The sequence below is a fragment of the Strix aluco genome, chromosome 22, assembly GCF_031877795.1.
Source record: "Strix aluco isolate bStrAlu1 chromosome 22, bStrAlu1.hap1, whole genome shotgun sequence".
Lineage (NCBI taxonomy): Eukaryota > Metazoa > Chordata > Aves > Strigiformes > Strigidae > Strix > Strix aluco.
In genome coordinates this window covers 8875113-8900668 of record NC_133952.1, presented here as the reverse complement: position 1 = coordinate 8900668, position 25556 = coordinate 8875113, and the positions used below count along the sequence as shown (strand labels likewise).

At 50.3% G+C, this 25556-nt stretch overlaps 1 protein-coding gene and 1 long non-coding RNA gene across 2 annotated transcripts; both read left to right on the top strand.

The window, feature by feature from the left end:
* The first annotated feature begins 18602 nt into the window (after window positions 1-18602).
* LOC141933589 (uncharacterized) lies at window positions 18603-19632 on the top strand. The gene is made up of 3 exons (XR_012626135.1): window positions 18603-18731; window positions 19167-19255; window positions 19492-19632. It is a non-coding gene; the product is annotated as an uncharacterized LOC141933589 (long non-coding RNA).
* An 18-nt stretch (window positions 19633-19650) lies between these two features.
* Window positions 19651-22032, top strand: LOC141933492 (ankyrin repeat domain-containing protein 26-like). Its single transcript, XM_074848206.1, has 3 exons — window positions 19651-19983; window positions 20681-20833; window positions 21750-22032. The coding sequence occupies exons 1-3, from the start codon at window positions 19651-19653 to the stop codon at window positions 22029-22031; spliced, it is 768 nt and encodes a 255-aa protein (XP_074704307.1). The 3' UTR covers window position 22032.
* The last annotated feature ends 3524 nt before the right edge of the window (window positions 22033-25556 follow it).

Sequence of the window (25556 nt, the reverse complement as noted above, 5' to 3'; positions counted from 1 at the left end):
TTTATCCCCATCCACGGTATGTAGGAGGTTTGATTGAGCAGGGCCAGCTTGCTTGGCAGATCCTCTGGGACTGACTAACCAGGTGGCTTTTGCTAAGTGCACGTCCCAGTGTTTGAAAGTTCCACCCCCCATTGCTCTCAGTGCAGTTTTCAGCAATCCATTGTATCGCTCAATTTTCCCAGAGGCTGCTGCATGGTAGTGAACGTGATATAATCAATCTGCCAGGCCTCCCCATATTTATATTTTGACCATAGTCCTCCATACCAAAGGGGCTTTAACCGTTTGGTTGCTTGATCGCAGCACATGTCTCACATTCATGGATCACCTGTGCAATAGCATCCATGGTTAAGTCCACCCCTCGGTCACGAGCCCATCTATACGTTCCATCTCTTCCCTGAGGGCCTGAGGAGTCATGGGCCCAGCGAGCCATAAATTGTTCACCCTTATGGTGCCAGTCCAGATCTACTTGAGACACCTTGATCTTGGCAGCCTGATCCGCCCGTTGGTTGTTCTGATGTTCTTCAGTGGCCCAGCTCTTGGGTACATGAGCGTCTACACGAGGTACTTTCACAGCCAGATTCTCTACCCCAGCAGCAATATCTCGCCATCATCCAGCAGCCCAGACGGGTTTGCCTCTGCGCTGCCAGTTGCTCCGTTTCCACTGCTGTAACCACCCCCACAGCGCATTTCCCACCATCCATGAGTCAGTGCAGAGACAGAGCACCGGCCACTTTTCTCGCTCAGCGATATCCAAGGCCAGCTGGACAGCTTTCACCTCTGTGAACTGACTCGATTCACCTTCTCCTTCAGCAGCTTCAGCAACCCATCGTGTGGGGCTCCATACAGCTGCCTTCCACCTTCGAAGTTTCCCCACAATGCGACAGGACCCGTCGGTACACAGGGCACATCGCTTCTCCTTATCCAGTAGTTTAGTATGTGGTGGGGCCTCTTCAGCACGGGCTACCTCTTCCTCTGGCGCCATTCCAAAATCTTTGCCTTCTGGCCAATTTGTGATCACTTCCAGTATTCCCGGATGGCTGGGGCTCCCTATTCGAGCCCGTTGTGTGATTAACGTGACCCATTTACTCCACGTGGCATCAGTTGCACGGTGTGTAGAGGGGACACTCCCTTTGAACACCCAGCCCAGCACTGGCAGTCGGGGAGCCAGGAGGAGCTGTGCTTCAGTCCCGATCACCTCTGAAGCAGCTCCGACCCCTTCACATGCTGCCAGTATCTCCTTTTCGGTCGGAGTATAGCGCTCTTCTGATCCTCTGTATCCCCGACTCCAAATCCCCGGGGGTTGACCCCGAGTCTCCCCTGGTGCTCCCTGCCAGAGACTCCAGGTAGGGCCGTTCTTCCCGGCTGCAGTGTAGAGCACATTTTTAACATCTTGTCCTGCCCGGACTGCCCGAGAGCTACTGCATGAACTATTTCCTGTTTAATTTGCTCAAAAGCCTGTCGCTGCTCCAGGCCCCATACAAAATCATTCTTTTTCCGAGTCACTTGATAGAGAGGGCTGACAATCTGACTGTAATTTGGAATGTGCAGTCTCCAGAAACACACAACACCCAAGAAAGCTTGTGTTTCCTCTCTGTTAGTCGGTGGGGACGTCGCTGTTGTTTTATTAATCACCTCCATTGGAATCTGCCAACGTCCATCTTGACATTTTACTCCTAAAAACTGGATCTCTTGTGCAGGTCCCTTGACTTTACTATGCTTTCTGGCAAAACCGGCTCTCAGAAGGATTTGGATTATTTTCTCCCCTTTCTCAAAAACTTCTTCTGCTGTATTACCCCATATAACGATGTCATCAATGTAGTGTAAATGTTCTGGGGCTTCACCCTGTTCCAGTGCAGTCTGGATCAGTCCATGGTAAATGGTGGGGCTGTGTTTCCACCCCTGGGGCAGTCGATTCCAGGTATGTTGGACACCCCTCCAGGTAAAAGCAAACTGTGGCCTGCATTCTGCTGCCAGAGGGATGGAGAAAAATGCCTTGGCAATATCAATCGTGGCGTACCACTTGGCTGCCTTCGACTCTTGCTCATACTGAAGTTCTAACACGTCTGGCACAGCAGCACTCAGCGGTGCCGTGACTTCATTCAGGCCGCGATAGTCCACTGGCAATCTCCACTCTCCGTTAGACTTTCGCACTGGCCATATGGGGCTGTGAAAGGGGGAGCGCGTCTTGCTGATGACTCCTTGGCTCTCCAGCTGACAAATCAGTTTATGGATAGGGATTACAGAGTCTCGACTGGTGCGGTATTGCCGTCGGTGCACGGCTGTAGTGGCACTTGGCACCCGTGGTTCTTCAACCCTCAGTGTAATAAAACATATATGGTATTTGTTATCCAAATCTCAAGGGGAAAAAGAAGTTGTAGTCAGGATGTTGTGGCCGAACAGTTTTGTAATTCTCTTATGTAAATAAGAAATAAGATATATGTATATAGTTTCTATTGTTAAAATCAGTTGTTAGAAGGGAGCTAAAATGGCCCCCATCTTCAAGCCACTACAAAAACACTTGTGCTGAGTCATCCCCCCTTCGGTGACTGAAACCTGAGACAAGCCCGCCGAAACCTGAGAAAAGCCCGCGAAAACCTGAGAAAAGCCCGGGAAAACTTGTTTACAACTTTGCAGACCCCTCAGGGTACGCCCATCATGAATATGGATGAAGCCTACACTAGAAAGGGACTCGGTTCTGCCGGGTCAGGTGTGTGTCCTGGTAGAGCAGAGACTCCCGGCACACCCAGCGCTGTTTTGCTCACTCGCCGCTTGCTAATAAATTTATTATTGATCACTAAAAATTGAGAAGTGGTTATTTCCCACTAAATTACTTTTAATCTAGAACAAATTTGGTGCTGTGACTCGGATCCAGATCTTTTGGTGCGAAACCCCAGATAGGGGAGGCGCCCTATCTTCGGATAGCCCCAGTCTGAGGATCTCGTGGCCAAAACGCTGGATATCCGAACCCCTTTTAATTCGAACTCGGGAGTGAGCAAAAGAATCTGCAGAACCCCTTAAATTTTGTGCACGAAGACCGATCGAAGACTCCGGGGAGGAGTAAGTATTTGCGTTTGTGCAGTTATCCGTTCGGTTGGGGTTGGTAATCCCAGAGTGCGAGTGAGTGGCACTCTGGAAGATGGGACAGAGGGAAAGCAAGCCCTCTGGATCCATGGGAGGAGGCAGCTGAACTCCTCCCGCTGCTGGCTCCAGCTGGGACAGGGCTTGTTCCCGGGGCGCCACCGCCCGACCCGAGCAGCGTGCCCAAGCCGAGCCCTGGAGCAGTGTCACGGAGCCTGGCCCAGCGTGGGGGAGGGGGGGGGCAGAGCTGCCCACTCCCCAGCCGGGAGGGCTTGTCCCGAGCACCCAGCTGCCCCGGGGTGGGGGTTGGGGCTGGAGCAGGGGGCACCGAGCGGCCCCAAATTAGCGTTTAGGCTTCTGCTCAGAGACAGGCTGCAGTAAACTGTCTCGAGGGGGCTCTGTGCTGAGCACCCCCCCTCTTCTAACCCGCTCATACTTGTAACCAATGATTCTGACCCTGAATCTCCCGGACCCCCTCAGCGGGTTACCCGAAGCAAAGTTAAGGAAGGGAGATTATACCCCCTTAGAGAAATGCTTGTGCCAGGAGTGGGGGCACAAGGGGAACCAGGAACGGGGTATGTCACTGTTCCCCTCAACACTGGAGATGTGAGAGATTTTTAAAAAAAGAAATGGGGAACCTATTAGAGGACCCGCTTGGCGTAGCCAAACAGGTGGACCAGTTTCTTGGCCCAGATTTATATACCTGGGATAAATTACAATCTATCCTAGGAATTCTATTTACTATGGAGGAACGAGATATGATCAGGAGGGCAGGTATGAGACTTTGGGACCAGCAACATCAAGTGGGTCCCACAGCAGATCAGAAGTGGCTGTTGGTAAAACCCAACTGGAATAATCAAGACCCAGGCCACCAAACCCACATGGCAAATTTAAGAATTATCATAATTCAAGGAATTAAGAGAGTCAGTTCCCCAAGGGCAGAATATTAATAACAGTTGTACTCAGGAATAGATCCTGCCACCCCTGTGGGGCAGGCATTATTAAAGACTCAGTTTGTGGCTAAGTCTTGGGCAAATATTAGTAAGAAGCTAGAAAAGATAGAAGATTGGCAAGGGAGAGGAATTGCTGAGAGAAGCTCAGAAAGTTTAGGTGGATTCCTATTTGAAGTTGGTGGTATTGTTCTCGTTATCAGTTTGGATACCCAGATAATGATCTATTTAAATGTTGTTTCACCTCTTCATAACTCGTTTATTATTCAGTATACCTTTGCCTGCTTGACTTGGTGATCAGAAGGTGACAGCTTAGAACTTTCTATCCTCTTGGTATTTTAAGGACTGTAGACAAGGATCAAAAGATACTGTGATAGATACAAGCCCTTGGCTAGCTTCAGCAGCTTTTTTTTTTCCTTTTCTTTTCTTAACAGTGATGAATCAATTTAAATAAGAAAATCGGAGTAAAACATTATCAGAGTGAAAGCAATAGTCCAAGAGGGAAAAAAGTGAGCAGATCTGCAGCTTAATCTGGCTGCCTGTTCTTCAAGCAGGCAGCTCTCTTACATCATTGGCAGGAGTTGGAAAAAAAAAAAAAAGAATCAGGGTTCTAGCATACAGGCAGGTATATGGGCTGGGGAGCCAAGTTCAAGCTAATTTGCCCCCAGACCACATTCTTTTGGAGCTGCTAATCTGGTTTGTACTTCTTAGCCAAAAGATGGGGAATTGACATAATTGTAGCACACTGACTAGACAGCTCATAAATGTTGTGTCTTTTCCAAAGAAGGAGGATGCTGCTGTGCCCTTTGCAGACTTTCTCCTCAACAGGCCGTGGCCTAGAGCTTACCAGTTTTGTAATTTGTGATGTGCTATGTAAACACCGTGCACTGCGTGTGTGGTATAGCTGCCCAGATGCTTTATTTGATTGCATCTGGAAGTACATGGGCAACAGTCTCGGTAGATTTAAACTACCCTTGCTCTAAATGTCTAGACCCAGGAGTAGGAGTTTCAGGTTGAGAGGAGGCAATGCAGAGTGTGTAACAACTCAAACATGCAGCAAACTACATTATTTTAGCCTGAAAACTGTTCTGTGCATTCCCCAGTACCTGCATGTAATAAAGCTGTGCAGAACATGGGTGTTTTATGTGATGATTACCTGGAGACTATGGTTTCTTTGGGATCAGAGATTTTCATTCATTGAATGGTTCTGCCTGCTTTAATATGAAGGAAGTGGAATGTTTTTATTGCAAAAGGAAGGGACATGTGAAGAAGGTTTGCTGGAGGAGAATCCAAGATGAGAAAATGTTTTCTGAAGATTAGTGGGGTCAGGAACTCTATGTGCTGGGAACCCAAAGAACAAAGAGCCCTTGATAAAACTTAAAGTGGGTCCTCAGCGACAAGAGGTAGAGTTCCTTGTGGACTCAGGAGCCGAAAGATCTACCATTCAGGCTCTGCCTCCAGGCTGTAAAGTATCATCAGAAAAAATCAGTGTAATAGGGGCTAAAGGTGAACCGTTTGAGGCCCCGGTTCTTCATGATGTGATTGTTGAATCAAAATGCAAATATGTGATTGGAACATTTTTATTATTACCAGAAGCAGATTATAATTTACTTGGACGGGATCTGATTATAGAATTGGGAATTAATCTGGAAGTAGAAGAAAGAGAACTCAAAGTCAGATTATGCCCCCTCACAGTGGCGGATGAAGAAAAGATTAACCCAGAAGTATGGTATACCCCAGAGACAGTGGGTAGATTGGGTATCACCCCCTTCGAAGTCACCATTAGGAACCCAGAGATCCCGACTAGAATCAAACAGTATCCCTTACCGCAAGAAGGCAGGAGAGGCTTAAAGCCTGAAATAGAGAGACTCCTTAATCAAGGGCTATTAGAACCTTGTATGTCACCTTTTAATACTCCAATATTGCCCGTTAAGAAGGCAGATAGGAGTTATAGATTAGTGCATGACTTACGAGAAATCAACAAAAGAACTGTAACCAGATTTCCTGTAGTGGCGAACCCCCATACTTTACTTAGTCAATTGAATCCTGAAAATCAGTGGTATAGCGTAATAGACTTGAAAGATGCTTTTTGGGCATGTCCTCTAAAAGAGGAGTGTAGAAATTATTTTGCTTTTGAATGGGAAGACCCAGATACCTTTAGGAAACAACAGCTGAGGTGGACAGTTTTGCCTCAGGGTTTTACTGAGTCCCCTAACCTCTTTGGACAAGCCCTCGAACACATCTTAAAAGATTATAACTTGGGGGAAGGTGTTACTTTAGTACAATATGTAGATGACCTTCTGTTAGCAGGAGGCAACCCAGAGATGGTACGAAAGGAAAGCATTAAGTTGTTAAATTTCTTAAGCCTCCAAGGATTAAAAGTATCCAAATCTAAATTGCAATTTGTAGAAGAAGAGGTGAAGTATTTAGGTCACTGGATTAGTAAAGGGAGCAAGAAATTAGACCCAGAGAGGGTAAACGGAATTCTTTCTCTCCAGGCTCCCAAAAACAAACGACAGGTTAGGCAGCTCCTTGGACTACTGGGGTACTGTAGACAATGGATTGAAAATTATAGTACAAAAGTTAAATTTTTATACCAGAAATTAACAAAAGACGGGTTGCTTAAATGGATCCCAGACGATGAGGAAAAATTAGAAAAATTAAAAACTGACTTAGTCAACGCTCCAGTATTGAGTTTACCAGATATAAGAAGGCCCTTTTATTTATTTGCCAATACTGAAGATGGCACGGCATTTGGGGTATTAACCCAAGAATGGGCTGGGAAAAGGAAGCCTGTGGGATACATATCTAAATTGTTAGACCCTGTAAGTAGGGGATGGCCAACATGCCTCCAGGCGATAGTGGCAGTGGCCTTGTTAGTAGAAGAGGCTAATAAAATTACATTTGGGGGGAATCTGAAGGTGTTGACTCCTCATAACATTAGGGGAGTGCTTCAACAAAAAGCGGACAAATGGATAACAGACGCCAGGCTCCTCAAATATGAAGGAATATTAATACACTCACCAAAGTTAGAGATTGAAGTAACTAGTCTTCAAAACCCAGCACAATTCCTATATGGGGAGCCAAGCGAAAGTTTAAACCATAATTGCCTCCATACCATTGAAGAACAGGCAAAAGTCAGGCCAGACTTAGAAGAAACAGAATTAGAAGAAGGGGAAAAGCTGTTTGTGGATGGATCCTCTAGAGTGGTAGAAGGAAAAAGAAAATCAGGTTATGCAATTATTAGTGGAACCACCCTAGAGGTAGTAGAATCAGGACCACTGAGTCCTAGCTGGTCGGCTCGAGCTTGTGAACTATATGCAGTACTAAGAGCGTTACAGATTTTAAAGGAAAAAGAGGGAACCATTTATACAGACTCTAAGTACGCCTTTGGAGTAATTCACACTTTTGGAAAAAATTTGGGAAGAAAGGGGACTCATTAATTCACAAGGAAAAGGGCTAATACATGAGTCTCTAATTATCCAGACTCTCCAAGCATTAAGAGGTCCTAAGAAAATAGCAGTAGTGCATATAAGAGGACACCAACAGGGAACCTCACTACAGATCAGGGGAAATATTCTAGCTGATCAAGAGGCAAAACGGGCTGCACTACTAGCATTGATGGTAACAGAATCAAACACAAACGAAAGAACAGACCCCACCAAATTAGGATTCACGTTTACTAACCAAGAGAAAGAAAAATTGAAACAAATGGGGATTAATGAAAAACAAGGGGAATGGGAATTACCTGATGGGAGGAAGGTTCTCCCGAAGGCAATGGCTTGGAGAGTTATGAAGGATTTCCATACTAAAACTCACTGGGGAGTACAAGCATTGGTAGACCAGTTTGCTATTAAATACATGTGCATAGAGATTTATAATGTTGCTAAGGAAATAATAAAAAGCTGTTTAACGTGCCAGAAAATTAATAAGCACCAATTAAGAGAAAAGATGCAAGGGGGACGGGATATGGCATACAGACCATTTGGAAGAATTCAAATCGATTTTACAGAACTACCAAAAGTAGGACGGTACAAATACCTCCTAGTATTGGTAGATCATCTCACTCATTATGTGGAGGCCTTTCCCACCACTCGAGCTACAACAAATACTGTGGTAAAAAAAAAATAGTCTTAGAAAACATCATCCCTAGGTATGGAAATATGGAAGTAATCGATTCGGACAGGGGTCCCCACTTTGTCTAAAATAATCAGAGAGACATTGACTTCCCTGGGGACCAAGTGGGAATTCCACACTCCCTGGCATCCACAAAGCTCAGGAAAAGTAGAAAGAATGAATGGAGAAATCAAGAAACAACTTACCAAATTAATGTTAGAAACAAAGATGTCTTGGGTTAAGTGCTTACCCCTAGCACTTCTGAATATCCGGACCCAGCCCCGAACTGATACTGGAATATCCCTGTTTGAAATGCTATATGGTATGCCCTATGATATGGAATTTCCCACTGATCACCCAGTATTGGAAAAAGACAATTTGCAACCATACTTAATAAACCTCATGAATAGGAGAAAAGAACTACGCAAAAAAGGGATGGTAGTACAGAGACCTCCATTAGAAATTTGTATACACTCCATAAGACCTGGAGACAAGGTGTTAATAAAAATTTGGAAAGAATCCTCTGTTACCCCTCGTTGGGAGGGACCGTTTCTTGTTATACTCACAACAGAGACTGCTGTCCGGACTGCTGAAAAGGGATGGACTCATGCTACCAGAGTGAAAGGACCCTTAACGCCTGATCACTGGGAAGTAGCTGAAACATCAGGAGATCTGAAGCTAGTGTTGCGAAGGAAGAAGGACTAAATGAATTTTGTAAAACCCCTAACTGTGTTTGTTATCCTTTTGTGTGTTTTAAATGCACTACTTGTGAGGAAAGTTGGTGGGCGCACTGCGTCCACGGCTATTCCCCAAAGGAATACTGTGACCAGTGCTATAAAAGAGAAAGAAAATTAACCAGTCATCAACAGGAAAAATTGTGTGCATACCAATGAACCTAAGCCCCATAACGTGAATATAGTACAAACTCTTTGCAAATTCCAAATACTCCAAGTGCCCTGTACGATCCCACAAGTGAAAGCCTGGAACTGGGAGGCGTTAAGGTGTCGATAACAAGACCCTAACCCCACAGAATACGACTGCTGCCGAGAAGATGGAAAGCCCCACTGCTCTAAGGAATGAATGGAGTAGGCGGAAGAGGCAGAGACGTATGGAGAGGGGAAAATAAGAAAGGCCTCGAAGCAACCAGTTCAGGTGATTGTTGTGGCAAGGAGAACTGGAAAGTATGGGGAAGGAAAAGATCTGAGCATGCAAATCCTGTCGCAAGACAGAAAGGGGACACGTTTGTACAATTAGCTAGTAATTGGAAGATGAACCCACTAACTCTCCTCACTTATAGTGGTCATTTGGGCTACGGGAGGAATCGCAATTTTGATGTTAAACCTCCATTTTATGAAACCCCTAGTGTTATTATTAATTGGGTTAACTTTCGGACCATGTATATTTAACAAGTCTGTGATGTGTTAAGGAGATTTGAAAAACAAAATTAGTTAAAAGAAAAGGGGGGAATTGTAATAAAACATATATGGTATTTGTTATTCAAATCTCAAGGGGAAAAAGAAGTTGTAGTCAGGATGTTGTGGCCGAACAGTTTTGTAATTCTCTTATGTAAATAAGAAATAAGATATATGTATATAGTTTCTATTGTTAAAATCAGTTGTTAGAAGGGAGCTAAAATGGCCCCCATCTTCAAGCCACTACAAAAACACTTGTGCTGAGTCATCCCCCCTTCAGTGACTGAAACCTGAGACAAGCCCGCCGAAACCTGAGAAAAGCCCGCGAAAACCTGAGAAAAGCCCGGGAAAACTTGTTTACAACTTTGCAGACCCCTCAGGGTACGCCCATCATGAATATGGATGAAGCCTACACTAGAAAGGGACTCGGTTCTGCCGGGTCAGGTGTGTGTCCTGGTAGAGCAGAGACTCCCGGCACACCCAGCGCTGTTTTGCTCACTCGCCGCTTGCTAATAAATTTATTATTGATCACTAAAAATTGAGAAGTGGTTATTTCCCACTAAATTACTTTTAATCTATAACACTCAGCAATCCCACAACAGAAGGGTCCTCTGATAGACCAGGTAACACAGACGGCTGTTTAATTCCTTCTGTTCCCAAGGCAGCTATACCAAAAGCCCACCGATACTCTTTTGGGTCCTTAAAATACCCTCTTCTGAGATAATCTAGGCCAAGAATACATGGAGCGTCTGGGCCAGTCACAATGGGGTGTTTTTCCCCCTCTTTTCCACTTAGGCTCACCTCGGCCTCCAATACAGTCAGCTGTTGAGACCCCCCCGTCACTCCTGAAATACAAACGGGTTCTGCTGCTTTATAATTTGATGGCATTAGGGTGCATTGCGCACCAGTGTCCACTAGAGCCTTGGACTGCTGGGGGTCAGACGTGCCAGGCCATCGAATCCACACAGTCAGGTGAACTCGGTTGTCCCCGTCCTCCGCCTGGCTGGAGGCAGGGCCCCTCTAATGTTGGTCATAAAACCTGCTAACGACAAATGGGTTAGTGTGGTGTGCACGGGTTTCAGCCTCATCTTGATCACTCACTTCTTGTGAATACAAGTCAGAAGTTCTTCTCATAGGATCATGAGCAAAGTCGAACTTTCTGCTCTGTTTGGGCACTTGATTACTAGAAACCGGAGCAGCATTTCTCCTGAAAGGACCACGTTCTGTACTTGTTCTTCCCTCCAGCTCACATCCTCGCTTTCCTAGGAGGTAGGTAGGTTTTCCATCCCATTTCTTCATGTCTTCTCCACGATCACGCAGGCGATGCCACGGCTTCCCCCGTGGTGTGTACCGGTTCTCTCGAGTAGAGAAATGATTGCTCCTAATAGCCGAGATTCTGGTCCGTGCAGGTGGGGAGTAGGACATGTTCTCTTTAAGTTGCTGGAAATCTTGAGATAATTTGTTCACAGCCGCGATGATGGGGGAAGAGACACTTTCTTCATATTGTCATAGTCGGCGAGCCAGTTCATTCGCTGTTGGTCCCTCTTCGTCTGTCCAGTCCATTACTGCTAATGCACTGGCATATGATGAGGGTGTGCTCCGTGCCAAAGTCCTCCACATGGGCCGGGTGCATCGGACTTCATCTGGATCTGTGGGTAGCCGTGTGTCACGGTCCACTCGGTGGACTCGTGATGGTTCGTTTGCTACGATCTCGAAAGTGCAAAATTAAGGTGACCAACACCAAAGGGGATAGCAGTAATCAAACAGTGAAACTTTATCGTGTTGCCTGTGAAGCAGCACGCAATAGAGATGGGTGAAAGAAAGGAGAAAAGTAGAGTTAAGTTTAGAGAGAGGAGGGAGAGAGGTTATAGCTACCACCGCTGATCTCACGACACCCTAACGGTCCCGGGTCCAGCTGATGCTGCGTCGTCGATCGTCGTGGTCCTTGGTGGGGAAGCTTCCCATTTTCGTTGTCCAGAAGTCATCTTTTATGCTCAGTAACACACCTTGCTCCTCCTCTGCCTCAGGGGTCTCCGCCCTTCTCAGAATTCAATTATCATCTCTCCACCCTTCTCAAGCGAGGCCATCACGCGTGCACAGGGGGAGTGTCCGAGGTGTGGTCAGTCTTGGAGGTGGGTAACCTTCAACCAGGAGGTATGTTTTGGTATTATAATGAAGCAAAGTTTCTTCATCGATGTTATGGCAACAGTTGCGATCCATCTTTTTTGACAATGGCTATGCAATTATCTCCAACAGCTCCGGCTAGGCCCAGGTACCGAACAATAGCACAGCACTCTTTGTACTGCACGGCTCAGGCACCGAAGAACAGCACTGCACTGCCTGCACCACTCGGGTCAGTGCTCAGGAGAACAGCACTGCACTGCCTGCACCACTCGGGTCAGTGCTCAGGAGAACAGCACTGCACTGCCTGTGCCACACAGTTCTGCATTCAGGAGCCTTTGCACCACATTCCACTCCAGGGATCGGCAACTGCGCTCCAAACAGGCCGTTGTCAGGTACCTCACTGTCCATGTCCCTGATGACAATGTTGAGACAATGCTGATCTTCTGACCGACTCTTACAAGGCTGAAGTAAGCTTAACTGGGAAGGACTGGCATAAGCACCGCATTGTGACTGGCCCAGATGCCCCGTGCATCCTAGGTATAGACTACCTCAGGAGAGGGTACTTTAAAGCCCCAAAAGGGTACCAGTGGGCCTTTGGTATAGCTGCCCTGCAGGAGGTTGAGCAATTGTCCACCTTACCCGGCCTCTCAGAGGATCCCTCGGTGGTGGGGTTGCTTAAGGTTGAAGAGCAGCGAGTGCCAATTGCCACCAAGACGGTGCACCGGCGGCAGTACCGCACTAACCGAGATTCCCTGGTCCCCATCCATCAGCTGATCCGTCGACTAGAAAGCCAGAAGGTGATCAGCAAGACTCACTCACCTTTCAACAGCCCTATATGGCCAGTGAGAAAGCCTAATGGCGAATGGAGTCTGACCGTGGACTACCGTGGCCTGAATGAAGTTACGCCAGCGATGAGTGCTGCAGTGCCGGACATGCTAGAGCTCCAGTATGAGCTGGAGTCGAAGGCAGCCAAGTGGTACGCCACGATTGACATCGCTAACGCGTTTTTCTCCATCCCAATAGCACCAGAGTGCAGGCCACAGTTTGCGTTCACTTGGAGGGGTATCCAGCACACCTGGAATCGATTGCCCCAGGGGTGGAAACACAGCTCCGCCATTTGCCATAGACTGGTCCATACTGCACTGGAGAAAGGTGGGTCTCCAGAACACCTGCAGTTCATTGATGATATCATTGTATGGGGGGACACAACTGAGGAAGTCTGAGAAAGGAAAGAAGGTAATTGAAATCCTCCTGAAGGCCGGTTTTGCCATCAAGCGACAGAAAGTTAAGGGGCCTGGAAGGGAGATTCAGTTCCTAGGAATAAAATGGCAAGATGGGCGTCGCCACATCCCAGTGGAGGTGATAAACAAGATAACAGCCATGGCCCCACCAACCACCAAAAACGAGACTCAGTCTTTCCTGGGCGCTGTGGGGTTCTGGAGGATGCACATCCCAAACTACAGCCTGATTGTGAGCCCTCTTTACCACGTAACCCGCAAGAAGAACAATTTTAAATGGGGCCCTGAGGAACAACAAGCCTTTGAACAAATTAAGCAGAAGATTACTCAGGCAGTGGCCCTTGGGCCAGTCCGGGCAGGGCAGGAGATTAAGAACGTGCTCTACACCGCAGCCAGGGAGAATGGCCCTTCCTGGAGCCTTTGGCAGAGAGCACCTGGGGAATCCCGAGGCCGACCTCTAGGCTTTTGGAGCCGGGGATACAAAGGCTCTGAAGGTAACTATACCCTGACTGCGAAGGAGATACTGGCAGCGTACGAAGGAATTCGAGCTGCCTCAGAAGTGGTCGGCACTGAGACACAGCTCCTCCTGGCACCCCGACTGCCGGTGCTGGGATGGATGTTCAAAGGAAAGGCTCCCTCCACACATCATGCAACAGATGCCACGTGGAGTAAATGGGTTGCGTTGATAACACAACGGGCTCGAATAGGGAACCTCGACGCCCCCAGGATTAGTGGAAATGATCATAAACTGGCCAGAGAGCAAAGATTCTGGGATGTCACCAGAACACGAGGTGAAACGTGCTGTGGAGGTCCCACCATATACCGAGCTGCCAGAGGAGGAGAAGCGATATGCCCTGTTCACTGATGGGTCTTGTCACATTGTGGGAAAACATCGACGACGGAAGGCTGCAGTGTGGCATCCCACACGAGAAACCACTGAAGTTGTTGAGGGACAAGGTGAATCGAGCCAGTTCGCAGAGGTGAAAGCCACCCAATTGGCTTTGGAGATTGCTGAGCGAGAAAAGTGGCCGAGGCTCTATCTCTACACTGACTCGTGGGTGGTGGCAAGTGCCCTGTGGATGTGGTTGCAGCAATGGAAACAGAGCAACTGGCAACGCAAGGGCAGACCCGTCTGGGCTGCTGATGTATGGCAGGAGAGGTCCGATGCGTACCACAAGGGGACTTGATTGTGGGTGAAAACACACCATGAGTTATACTGCGCTTTTGTTAATTTTTCTTTGTTAATGCTAATTGCTAAGTGGCAGCTGGATGTGACGCACATGGTATAGAATAAAGGGGTGGATTATGTCCTGGTTTAGCCAGATTAGGGTTAAGTTTCCCCAGCAGTGGGGGGGAGCTCTAGCCGGGTTATTCAGATACCATGCGGACATCACATCTGGGCTCCGAAGCGAGACGGTCGGTTAACACGTGTGTTATGCCATCGCTCTGTTCTCACTGCTGTAATGGGAGAGATTTTGCTCTGTTCATTGTTATTGTTGTTGTTTGTGGAGTTTCTGTTGCACTGTTGTATTAAACCTCTCCTTATCTCAGCCCCGGGGCTTTGTATTTCACTCCCTTCGTGGGGGAGGGGCAGTGGCTGCGTGGTCTCAGACCCCGGCAGGGACTAAACCACCACAAAAACCTACTTGGCTCCAACCACAATTACAACAAAATTTTTTTTTCCAATCTGCCCTGCTCTTTTGCAGCTGTGCTGACAGCACAGTTAAAGATACTTGCTTGGAATTTGTCATCTTGTTCTCCACTCGGGCTCCTCTGTACAAAACCCATCTCAAAACAATTTCAAATAAGCTTTGCCCAAGGCAGATGGTCCCCTGCAGCTGGAGATTCTCCACTGGTGTGACTTTTCAGCAAGGACTCCTGAAACTTAAGTTATCTTTGAGGGGTTTTTTAATTTCAACTTGACTTTTTTCACCCTGCCAGTCTCCTAATCTTGTTTCTCTGTCAAGGAAGACACCATGTTTGTGTCTGCTCAGGTGAGGTTCAGTGTTGCTTGTCTGTGACTCTTTGGGTCTCGCTGGGGAGAGGGCAGTGGGTGGGTGGAGATAGCTCTGACACCTGGAGGAGGCGCCGGGGAGACCTTATTGCAGCCTTTCAATACTTATGGGGGCTTGTAAGAAAGATGGGGACAAACATTTTAGCAGGGCCTGTAGCAATCGCACAAGGGGTAATGGTTTTAAACGAAAGGAGGGTAGATTCAGACTAGATAGAAGGAAGAAATTCTTTATGATGAGGGTAGTGAACCACTGGCACAGGTTGCCCGGAGAGGCCGTGGATGCCCCGTCCCTGGAAACAGTCAAGGTCAGGCTGGACGGGGCTCTGAGCAACCTGATTGAGTTGAAGATGTCCCAGCTCATTGCAGAGGGGTTGGATTAAGTGACCTTTAAAAGTCCATTCCAAACCGTTCTGTGATTTGAGGATCCCCCCAGAGCCCCCAGCATGTCTTGGGGTGCACAGAAAGACACATCCAGGGGGTTGTGGGTGCCCCACTGAGCGGTCCGGGCTGTCCCCAACAGCACATCGTGGTGACCAGGGTGCCCCTAAAGGTGCACGAAGGAGTCCAGCTTTTCAATCTATCCTAAACAGACAGAGGGACCTCAGGAAAAAGTTCAGGAGTCAGGAGTCCTTGAGAAACAAATACAGAAAAACACAAGCAAAGCTTTCATACATCCATCACAGTTTACTCTTCATAACCGTCAGAAATTCGTTTGTTTGAGCCCTTGCATTCCCTTTCAGTGGCCATCAAAGTCCCTGTGCAGCCCTTGACCCAAGGCAGGGACTCGGCCCTTTTATTCAAGAACATCAACATCCTGCTGTGCCGAGGAAGGAGAGTGGTCTGGAGGTTCTCAGAAGACCCGCTGCGAGATGGGATCAGACAGGGATCCTGGCTAATGCTTTTCTCCAGGGACGTTTGGTACGTTTTCAGTGCTCCCTCTAACTCCTTTGCAGCCAGGTCAAAGCCGTGGCCTTGTTCAGTTTTTCCTCAGGACTTGGGGCTGGGCCTGCCCTCCTGCTTCCAGAAAGCCACGCCTCAGGGCTGAGCTTGTCAGGGGTCTCTGGAAGGGTGCAGGGGTGGGTCACCAGAAAGGCACATCCAGGGCTCCGGAGATGCCCTGAAACACACACCCTGTGAGAATGGGACACCCTGAGGTGGGGCCGGACGGCCCCTCGGGTGCCACAGGGAGCCCGCGGTCCTTTCCCTCTGCCCGAGGGAGGGGAGACTGTGCACGGGGAACACCGGTGTATTCCCCCGGCCCTTGTGGTGCGGGGCCTCTCCTAGTCGGGGTTAACATCTGCTCCCTTCCAGCCGGCAGCTCCGTAGACCTAGAGAGCAGGAGGTACGGATTAAACATCCTGTCCCTGGGTGTCATTTCTAAAGAGGACGTATTTGTATCTATCTCCGTGCTCCCCCATTTAGTCATTTCTCCACAGGTTCCAATTGCATATCTTGGCAGCTGGGGCACCCATCACGCCTTGCCTCCTGCCCCAGTGGTACCTGCACTAGCGGGAGGGGAGCAGAGCCCTGTCACAGGCGGTGGGGACAGCCCTGAGCCGTCCCCTCCCTGTCGCAGCTGGCACCTCCTCGCTGCAGCTTTGGCAGTCAGGCTCACCCGAGCCTGCAGAGCTTCGCACAAGGCCACTGACCGGAGGCGGGAGCAAGGTCGACAGAGCTGCACTCCAGGGCTCCTCCGCACCGCTCACCCGCAAGGGCTCCACGGGCGACGGAGCTGCCAAAGCCATTCCTGGAGAGGCGGCTGTTCCGGGCGCCGCCTGTGGCAGAACCCTTTTTTCTACAGGCCTCCATGGCTGCTTTCACTCTCCAGAACGGGGTAGGCAAAGAATTTTCACCAACTTTCCTGAGCGTTTTCCACCACTTTAATAACTCTCCGTCAAAATGTCGCTGTCGGGCGGTGTTGCCCCAGAAGGGATATCCCAGGCTTCGCTGACATTTGGCGGAAGAGCAGATGTCTGGGGACAATCCCCACCAGATCTGGTTTTACGTTCGCTGGTGGCTGGGAGAGAGAAAGCAAGATCCAATGTTAGTTCTAGAGCAGAGCGAGCCCACAAAGTCAATGGACAACTATCAACTGCGACAGGACGCTGTGAAGGTCTGGAGAGATTTAAGCCCACAGAGGAAACCAGAAAGAATGAAAGGGACACACGCAACGGAGGAAATAAGATTTTCCATGCCTGACCATCAGGCAACTAGCTTTCTAAAGCCCGCGAAAGAAACTCCAGAGGAACCATTGTTATGAAATTCTTCTCTGGAGAGCCCGCTCCCTGTTTTGGGTTTCCACCTAACAAGACCTGCTTTATGCTCGGCGGGATAAGCAAGCAACTTCTCTCTCCTGGTTCCACGTCACCAGGAATTACATGGAAAAGGCTTCCGCTCTTTCAGTATCCCAAGCAAAACCCAACCGTAATCCCTAACCCACCCGAGCACTGAAGAATCACACCTGGAGCTGCTTACCTGAGCCCGATGGGTTTACGCTCGGTCCCCTGGTCCCCTGGTCTTGCTCACACTCCGCTTTCTGACTGCCGTTGCTCCTCCTGGCTTCTGCTAGCCTCTCATTAGCCCTGTGAGAAATGCAGGAGCGTGCAAGAACGACTGTTGCTCATAGTGGCACCAAGTGGTTCCCAACCCCAAGGACAGCCAACCCCAAGGACAGGGGTCCACAGAGTGTGCAGGGAGGTAGGAGCCTTGGAGAGGTGGCCTTGGGCAACCTTGTGTCCCTGGATACAGTGCGCCAGGGGCTGTTTCCCTTGGCAACGTGGCCTGTGTACACGCAGAGAGGTTCTGAGCACCCAGGCCCCTCCCAGCCCCCATTGAGCCCTTTATGATGTCACCGCACAGGCCCCAATAAAAGGGGTTCGTGCCCAGGCCCTGCACACACAGTAACCTGGTGGTGCTGTCAGTGCCGTGCCAGTGGGCTGGTGCTGGTGGCACTGGTGGAGCTGGTGCTGCGAGTGGAGCTGGTGCTGCTGGTGCAGGTGCTGGTGGAGCTGCCAGTGGAGCTGGTGCTTGTGGCAGCGCTGGTGGAGCTGGTGCTGGTGGTGCCGGTGCTGCCATCGCTGCTGGTGGTGGCTCAGCCCGCAGGCAGCTGCCCGTGCCCTGCCACTCCTTGGGGTTGGCTCCTCTGTTGGCAGCCGGCACCCGGCAGTGCCCACTAAGTCCTGCCTGGCAGCGCTCCCCAGGGATGAGCGAGGGGAGGCGGTTCAGTGCCCATCCCTGCCGGGCCATGAGGAGGATCTGGCGGTGGCTGTGCGGGAGGGCCAGGAGCATGGGGGCAGGGGAGGGTCCCGAGTCCTCCAGGAGCAGCGGTGGCCATGAGCTCCAGCCGGAGGGCCGGGACGAGCTGCACCGTGCAGCCACCAGCGGCAACTTGGCCCCAGCGCGGCCGCTGGTGGAGGAGCGTGACACCGACTGCCGGGACAAGGCTGACAGGTAACGGGGCGCAGGCAGGCGGGCGCTGCCTGGGAAGCTCCGGGGCTCTTTTCCTCCCCTGGGGCTTAGCTTTGTGCCTGTGGGTGTTCATCCTCGAGGGAGGTCACTACGGAAAGGGCGGGCAACAACAGGCCCTTCTCCTTGCCATGAGCTGTGCCTACGACTGGCTCTGCTCTTTGTCTCTCCAGGCGCAGGCGCAGTGGCAGCACGCGGCCTGTGGACCCCAGCAAGCGGGAAAAGAAGGGAGAAGCTGCTCCAGACCAAGGCAAAGGGGTGTCAGCATCCAGCGCTCCCCGTGGGGCAGCAGCTGCTGCAGCGAGGCGGCGTGCACCCGCCCTGCGGAGAGCAGGTAGGACTCTCCGGTGTGGAGGAGGGATGGGGAGAAGGCCTGTCGCCTGCCTTCTGGCGGCTTGCCGTGGAGACGGGCCGTTTGGAAAGGATGATGTGGTGTGGCTGATGATCCAGGAAAAAATGCACTGCCAGGCCTTGTCCCTGGAAAGCAGAATTCTCGAGACGCTCATTCCTTCGGGGCTCATTTCTGATCACTTTGAGCCATCCCGTCATCCCCCTGGCACACGGAAAAGGCGTGTGCGCTAGAGGAGACGAATTCCCCAGCAGGAAAAGAGACGTGTCTGGAATCTGCATTTTGACAAGTCCCCCTGGGTTTGGGGTGTGTGGCTGTGCTAGGATTGTCTCTGCAAGCACGATGATTGGGAAAGCACTGTAGGCATCAAGGAGCTGCGTTAGCTCGCTCTGGTTTCAAAAACGTGTGTTTTTAATGTAGATGAGCCTGCCGCCTGCTTGGAGTCGGCCGTCCGTACGTCGCCATCAGATGAAGAAGGCGTCAAGGAGAGCAAGAGCTTTGGGCAGGAGGTATGCCAAACCAAAGATTTTCAATTCGAGTCCTCCTTTTAGGATTACATTCCATGCCACTGCAAAGCAAGACTTTTCCAGGAATAATGTCTAAGGCAGAGTTATTGAAAACTCTTTGATAATCTGCTGTCAAGCTGCTGACAGTCCTCGCCTGGTTGTATGAAATGCTGCTGCTACCTCCTGGTTTGAGCTGATTTCCTAAGTGCTGTCCATTTGTGTTCTTCAACTTTGAACAGGCAGAAGATGTCAGAGCCCAAATACCGGCGGTGGGGTCAGATTCATCCCCTTCCCACCTGAGCCCTGGGACACATCAGCCATCTGAAAGGGTTGATGGGCAAGTGTTTCTGAGAGAATGTGACCAATGCCTTCGCGTGCAAGAAAAGTTCTATGCATACATGGCTGAGATGCGAGAAGAAAACGAGAGTTTGTCTCAGCAGCTGAGCAAAGCCGAAAGAAAAGCTGATGGGCTGGAAAAGGTAGTGGGCCATCTGAAAAATGCCCTCTTGGAAAAGACATCGGCTTTAGACTGGACAGAAAGAGAATTACAAAACGCCAAGAGGCAGAGAATGGACTGGTGTGGTCCAAGCCTTACGAAAAATCAGAAGAAAGAAGATGCCATCAAGAAGGCAGAAGAGCTGCAGCACCAACTGGCCCAGCTCCAAATTGCAAACTTTTTGCTGCGTCAGCAGCTGGGAGACGCGCAGAACAAGACCGGGCTGGAGCGAATGGTAAGTGGTGGTGCCTCTACATGCGAGGCCGACAAGGTAGAAAAAGAGGTGAGGTGAGCGCTGACCAAGACTGACTTAAAGGAGAGCAGTTCCCAAGGCTGTCTGGCGCTTCTAAAAGTCAGCAGGTGTACGGTCCGTGCGCGGGAGTCCTTCGCTCGGCTTGGTTCTGTTTTGCGCTGGGTTTGTTGGAATCGCGGAAGGTTCTGACAAGCCTTGAGATGTTTATAGACACACACGTACGTAGAAACGCTGAGGCCCGCGTTGGGTTTCGTTTGTGGAGCAGAACAACGGCGGGAAGGATGATACACAGAGCTGGCTCTAGGAAGCCTTGGCTCGGGTCGCTGGAGAAAGGGCTGCAGTCCAACGACAGCTCCCGCGTTGGCATCCCGTTAGATTTTAGCATTAACTTAAGGAACAAGCCAAACCCCACAAAGGCACAGTCTCGGCATCTTCCGAGGAGAACGTGCTGGGAGACAGAAATCTTCCCCAAGAGATGACATTTCTGGAGCTGTCTTCGCTCGCCAGGGGTGGCTGGAGACCATCAGCTGTGCAGATGCCCTCTTCTGCCCGTGGATGCGATGGCTTTGCTTTGCGATGCACTTAGAAAAGTGATCTCGGCCTGTGAACTAGTAACTGGAAGTAAAACTACGCACTTGGGCTTCTTTTAATTTGTACTCCTGTGCCGTTGTTTCCCTAGAGAAGAGAGGCACAGCTGCAAGGAGAGCTCGCTGATGCTGTCAGAAAGCAGCACACAGCAGAAACTGCACTGAAGGCTTTGACGAACCAGTACGGTCGCCTGAAGGCAGAGAACTCCCGCTTGCAGGAGGACCTGGACAAGGCTAAGGCCAAGGTATGCAAAGGCTGTCAACATGTTCATGTCTTTGAAGTGTTCTTTTCCTTCAGCAGACAATATTCTGGGAACAAATCCAGGAGAGATTTGTCTGCGGACGTCACGAGCGTCAGACTAGAGGGTGCTTTTAGCTCCTTTCTGCTGCCCTCTCGCCTTGCCAAGCTGATGCGGCTCTTCAGGGGGCTTGTTTCGAGGCTGAGGGGCAAAGCAGTGGCTTGGGGGCAGCATGTGGGTGGGGAAGAACAAAGCAGCTGTGCTCTTCCGAGTCTCGCTTCTGTTCCCACACCGTCCAAACGTTGTGGCCGTGAGATGAAACCACAAGCCACGTGCCCCCAGATGTCTCTGGCCTTGGTTGTTCTCCCTGCAAGGTTTTTCCTCTGTCGATCTCTGCACAAAGATGGTGTCTAGTTCTCTGGCAGTGGTGGTTGGGGGCAAGGAAAGTGACCTTGGTTTGCCGTTGTCTCATAAGCCAGGCTTCGCCCTCCCTCTAAGGAAGGCCTTGAAGCTCTTGTCCCTCCCCCCGCACTGTCCTCCCCAGCCATTAGCACAGGGGTGTGCGTGGGAGAAGGGACGGGGCACGACAGGAGCGTGGTGGAAGCCAAATGAAAGGCAGCGACCGCGGTGAAATGCCAAAGAGCATCTCCAGAGGCACGGACGTGCTATGATGCTGCAGGAGGAGTGGAGCGCCTTTGCCACGGAGCCTTTCTGGAAAGGAGGGACGGGTGGAAGCTGGAGCAGTCTTGTTGGCAAGGGCTTGAAAGGCGCACTTACTTTCAGGAATCCAAGCGCCTTTTCCCTGGGTTGAAATACAAACTCAGGGCACTGACAGCCATGATCTCGATGCATCCGTTGGATGGAGTTTCACCGAGATTTGAGACCCCTCTGCTCAAGGCAGATTGTTTTTCCCCACATACAGGCGTGCGAACTCTCCGCACAGCTGGAGCTGCAGTCCCAAAAATCTCTGCAGCTCGAAGCTCTAAATAAGGAGATGGGACGGATCGAGACAACTCTGTCAGCTTGCTTGGCGACTCCTGGCGCGGGTCACACCACAACAGCGCCGGAAGAGAAGCAATATCTGAGTCTACTTTTGGAGGTCAGTTCATGTTCCATTTGTATCTGTGGTCGGCGTTGCGTCCATTTGTGGCTGCGGTCACGACTTTTAGGTGTTTTGTCTCGGGCACGTGGTTCTCTTTGTTAGTGCTGTGGGTTTGGCTTTCCCCTAGGGAAGCCGGGGAGCTGCAAAAGGCTGCGCCAGAGTCTGTGTGTCGTGTGTCGTGGCACCAGTGCGCGTGAAAAACACGCAGCCGTTTTGCTGCTCCTCGTGCAGACAGCGTTTAGGCTGTTTAAGAGCTTTTCTGTAAAAGTGGCGGAAAGAGCAGGTTTGTTGAGAGGGGTGGGCATTGTCTCTGTCTTCCTGTTTCTTGAAGTTGCATCTTCTCTTGTAGGTACAGGCAGCCTCTAGAGCCAGAATTGAAGAGATCAAGACCACTGTCGCCTCTTGGAGAAACGACCTGGAGCAGATCTTAGAGCGCAGGCTCTCGAGCTGGAGAGAGCAAAGGACAAGCAGGAGTTGAGCGCCCTGCTCCTGGCCTGTGCACATGTGTTGAGGTTTGAATTCAGCCGGTAGCCAGACGCCACGTGGCCCGCCGTTCACCTCCACTCCCACTCTCTGGTGAAATAGGGGAGGGACAAACAAAGAAATAATTCATAGGTTGAATAAAAAAAGAGAAGAATTTACTAAATATAACAAGAGAACAAAAGTAAAAATAGCGAGTCCACAAAGAAATGGGCAAAATGCAGCAGTGGCTTACCGAGCGCGGTGACCGCCCCCACAGCCACACACAGCCGGGCCAGACCCGAAAATCCCGCGCCTTCCCGAGAGAGCCCGGCCCCCTATATCTGTGAGCATGACATCACTCCAATGAAAAATAACTCCATCCTGGTCGAAACCAGGACAGTCTCCACCCCTTATTCCATACCACTGACATTATGCTCAGGTTTCCAAATACATCCTAAGGAATCACCACCCCCTTCTTTCCCAGGTCTCACAGATATCACTCCCTTAGTCTATGGGCCATCCTTCCACAATGTCTGCTGAGTTCATTTAGTCCATAACTTCGGGTTCCATCTCTCATGACAGTCTATAAGGCTGGAGGAATGAGGCAGAGTTGGCTCAGTCGGTGGAGCAGGAGGCTTTGCATGTGGCATGGGGATGTTGCAAGGCACCAATTGCCATAACAGTGTTATTTGTCAGTTCGGTTCATTGGCTATTCTCACCTAAAATCAAATCTCCCCGAGGCACACATCGGACTTCTCCATCCCTCTGCATTACCCACCAAGTGCACCCAGGTCCTTGGGCGAAAGTAATCCTACACATGGGTTTACCTTTACCCACTGCAGGAGTAACCCAGACGGTCTTCCCCAACACATTCCTAATGCGCACTGCAGGGGCTTTATCCCCATCCACGGTATGTAGGAGGTTTGATTGAGCAGGGCCAGCTTGCTTGGCAGATCCTCTGGGACTGACTAACCAGGTGGCTTTTGCTAAGTGCACGTCCCAGTGTTTGAAAGTTCCACCCCCCATTGCTCTCAGTGCAGTTTTCAGCAATCCATTGTATCGCTCAATTTTCCCAGAGGCTGCTGCATGGTAGTGAACGTGATATAATCAATCTGCCAGGCCTCCCCATATTTATATTTTGACCATAGTCCTCCATACCAAAGGGGCTTTAACCGTTTGGTTGCTTGATCGCAGCACATGTCTCACATTCATGGATCACCTGTGCAATAGCATCCATGGTTAAGTCCACCCCTCGGTCACGAGCCCATCTATACGTTCCATCTCTTCCCTGAGGGCCTGAGGAGTCATGGGCCCAGCGAGCCATAAATTGTTCACCCTTATGGTGCCAGTCCAGATCTACTTGAGACACCTTGATCTTGGCAGCCTGATCCGCCCGTTGGTTGTTCTGATGTTCTTCAGTGGCCCAGCTCTTGGGTACATGAGCGTCTACACGAGGTACTTTCACAGCCAGATTCTCTACCCCAGCAGCAATATCTCGCCATCATCCAGCAGCCCAGACGGGTTTGCCTCTGCGCTGCCAGTTGCTCCGTTTCCACTGCTGTAACCACCCCCACAGCGCATTTCCCACCATCCATGAGTCAGTGCAGAGACAGAGCACCGGCCACTTTTCTCGCTCAGCGATATCCAAGGCCAGCTGGACAGCTTTCACCTCTGTGAACTGACTCGATTCACCTTCTCCTTCAGCAGCTTCAGCAACCCATCGTGTGGGGCTCCATACAGCTGCCTTCCACCTTCGAAGTTTCCCCACAATGCGACAGGACCCGTCGGTACACAGGGCACATCGCTTCTCCTTATCCAGTAGTTTAGTATGTGGTGGGGCCTCTTCAGCACGGGCTACCTCTTCCTCTGGCGCCATTCCAAAATCTTTGCCTTCTGGCCAATTTGTGATCACTTCCAGTATTCCCGGATGGCTGGGGCTCCCTATTCGAGCCCGTTGTGTGATTAACGTGACCCATTTACTCCACGTGGCATCAGTTGCACGGTGTGTAGAGGGGACACTCCCTTTGAACACCCAGCCCAGCACTGGCAGTCGGGGAGCCAGGAGGAGCTGTGCTTCAGTCCCGATCACCTCTGAAGCAGCTCCGACCCCTTCACATGCTGCCAGTATCTCCTTTTCGGTCGGAGTATAGCGCTCTTCTGATCCTCTGTATCCCCGACTCCAAATCCCCGGGGGTTGACCCCGAGTCTCCCCTGGTGCTCCCTGCCAGAGACTCCAGGTAGGGCCGTTCTTCCCGGCTGCAGTGTAGAGCACATTTTTAACATCTTGTCCTGCCCGGACTGCCCGAGAGCTACTGCATGAACTATTTCCTGTTTAATTTGCTCAAAAGCCTGTCGCTGCTCCAGGCCCCATACAAAATCATTCTTTTTCCGAGTCACTTGATAGAGAGGGCTGACAATCTGACTGTAATTTGGAATGTGCAGTCTCCAGAAACACACAACACCCAAGAAAGCTTGTGTTTCCTCTCTGTTAGTCGGTGGGGACATCGCTGTTGTTTTATTAATCACCTCCATTGGAATCTGCCAACGTCCATCTTGACATTTTACTCCTAAAAACTGGATCTCTTGTGCAGGTCCCTTGACTTTACTATGCTTTCTGGCAAAACCGGCTCTCAGAAGGATTTGGATTATTTTCTCCCCTTTCTCAAAAACTTCTTCTGCTGTATTACCCCATATAATGATGTCATCAATGTAGTGTAAATGTTCTGGGGCTTCACCCTGTTCCAGTGCAGTCTGGATCAGTCCATGGTAAATGGTGGGGCTGTGTTTCCACCCCTGGGGCAGTCGATTCCAGGTATGTTGGACACCCCTCCAGGTAAAAGCAAACTGTGGCCTGCATTCTGCTGCCAGAGGGATGGAGAAAAAAGCCTTGGCAATATCAATCGTGGCGTACCACTTGGCTGCCTTCGACTCTAGCTCATACTGAAGTTCTAACACGTCTGGCACAGCAGCACTCAGCGGTGCCGTGACTTCATTCAGGCCGCGATAGTCCACTGGCAATCTCCACTCTCCGTTAGACTTTCGCACTGGCCATATGGGGCTGTGAAAGGGGGAGCGCGTCTTGCTGATGACTCCTTGGCTCTCCAGCTGACGAATCAGTTTATGGATAGGGATTACAGAGTCTCGACTGGTGCGGTATTGCCGTCG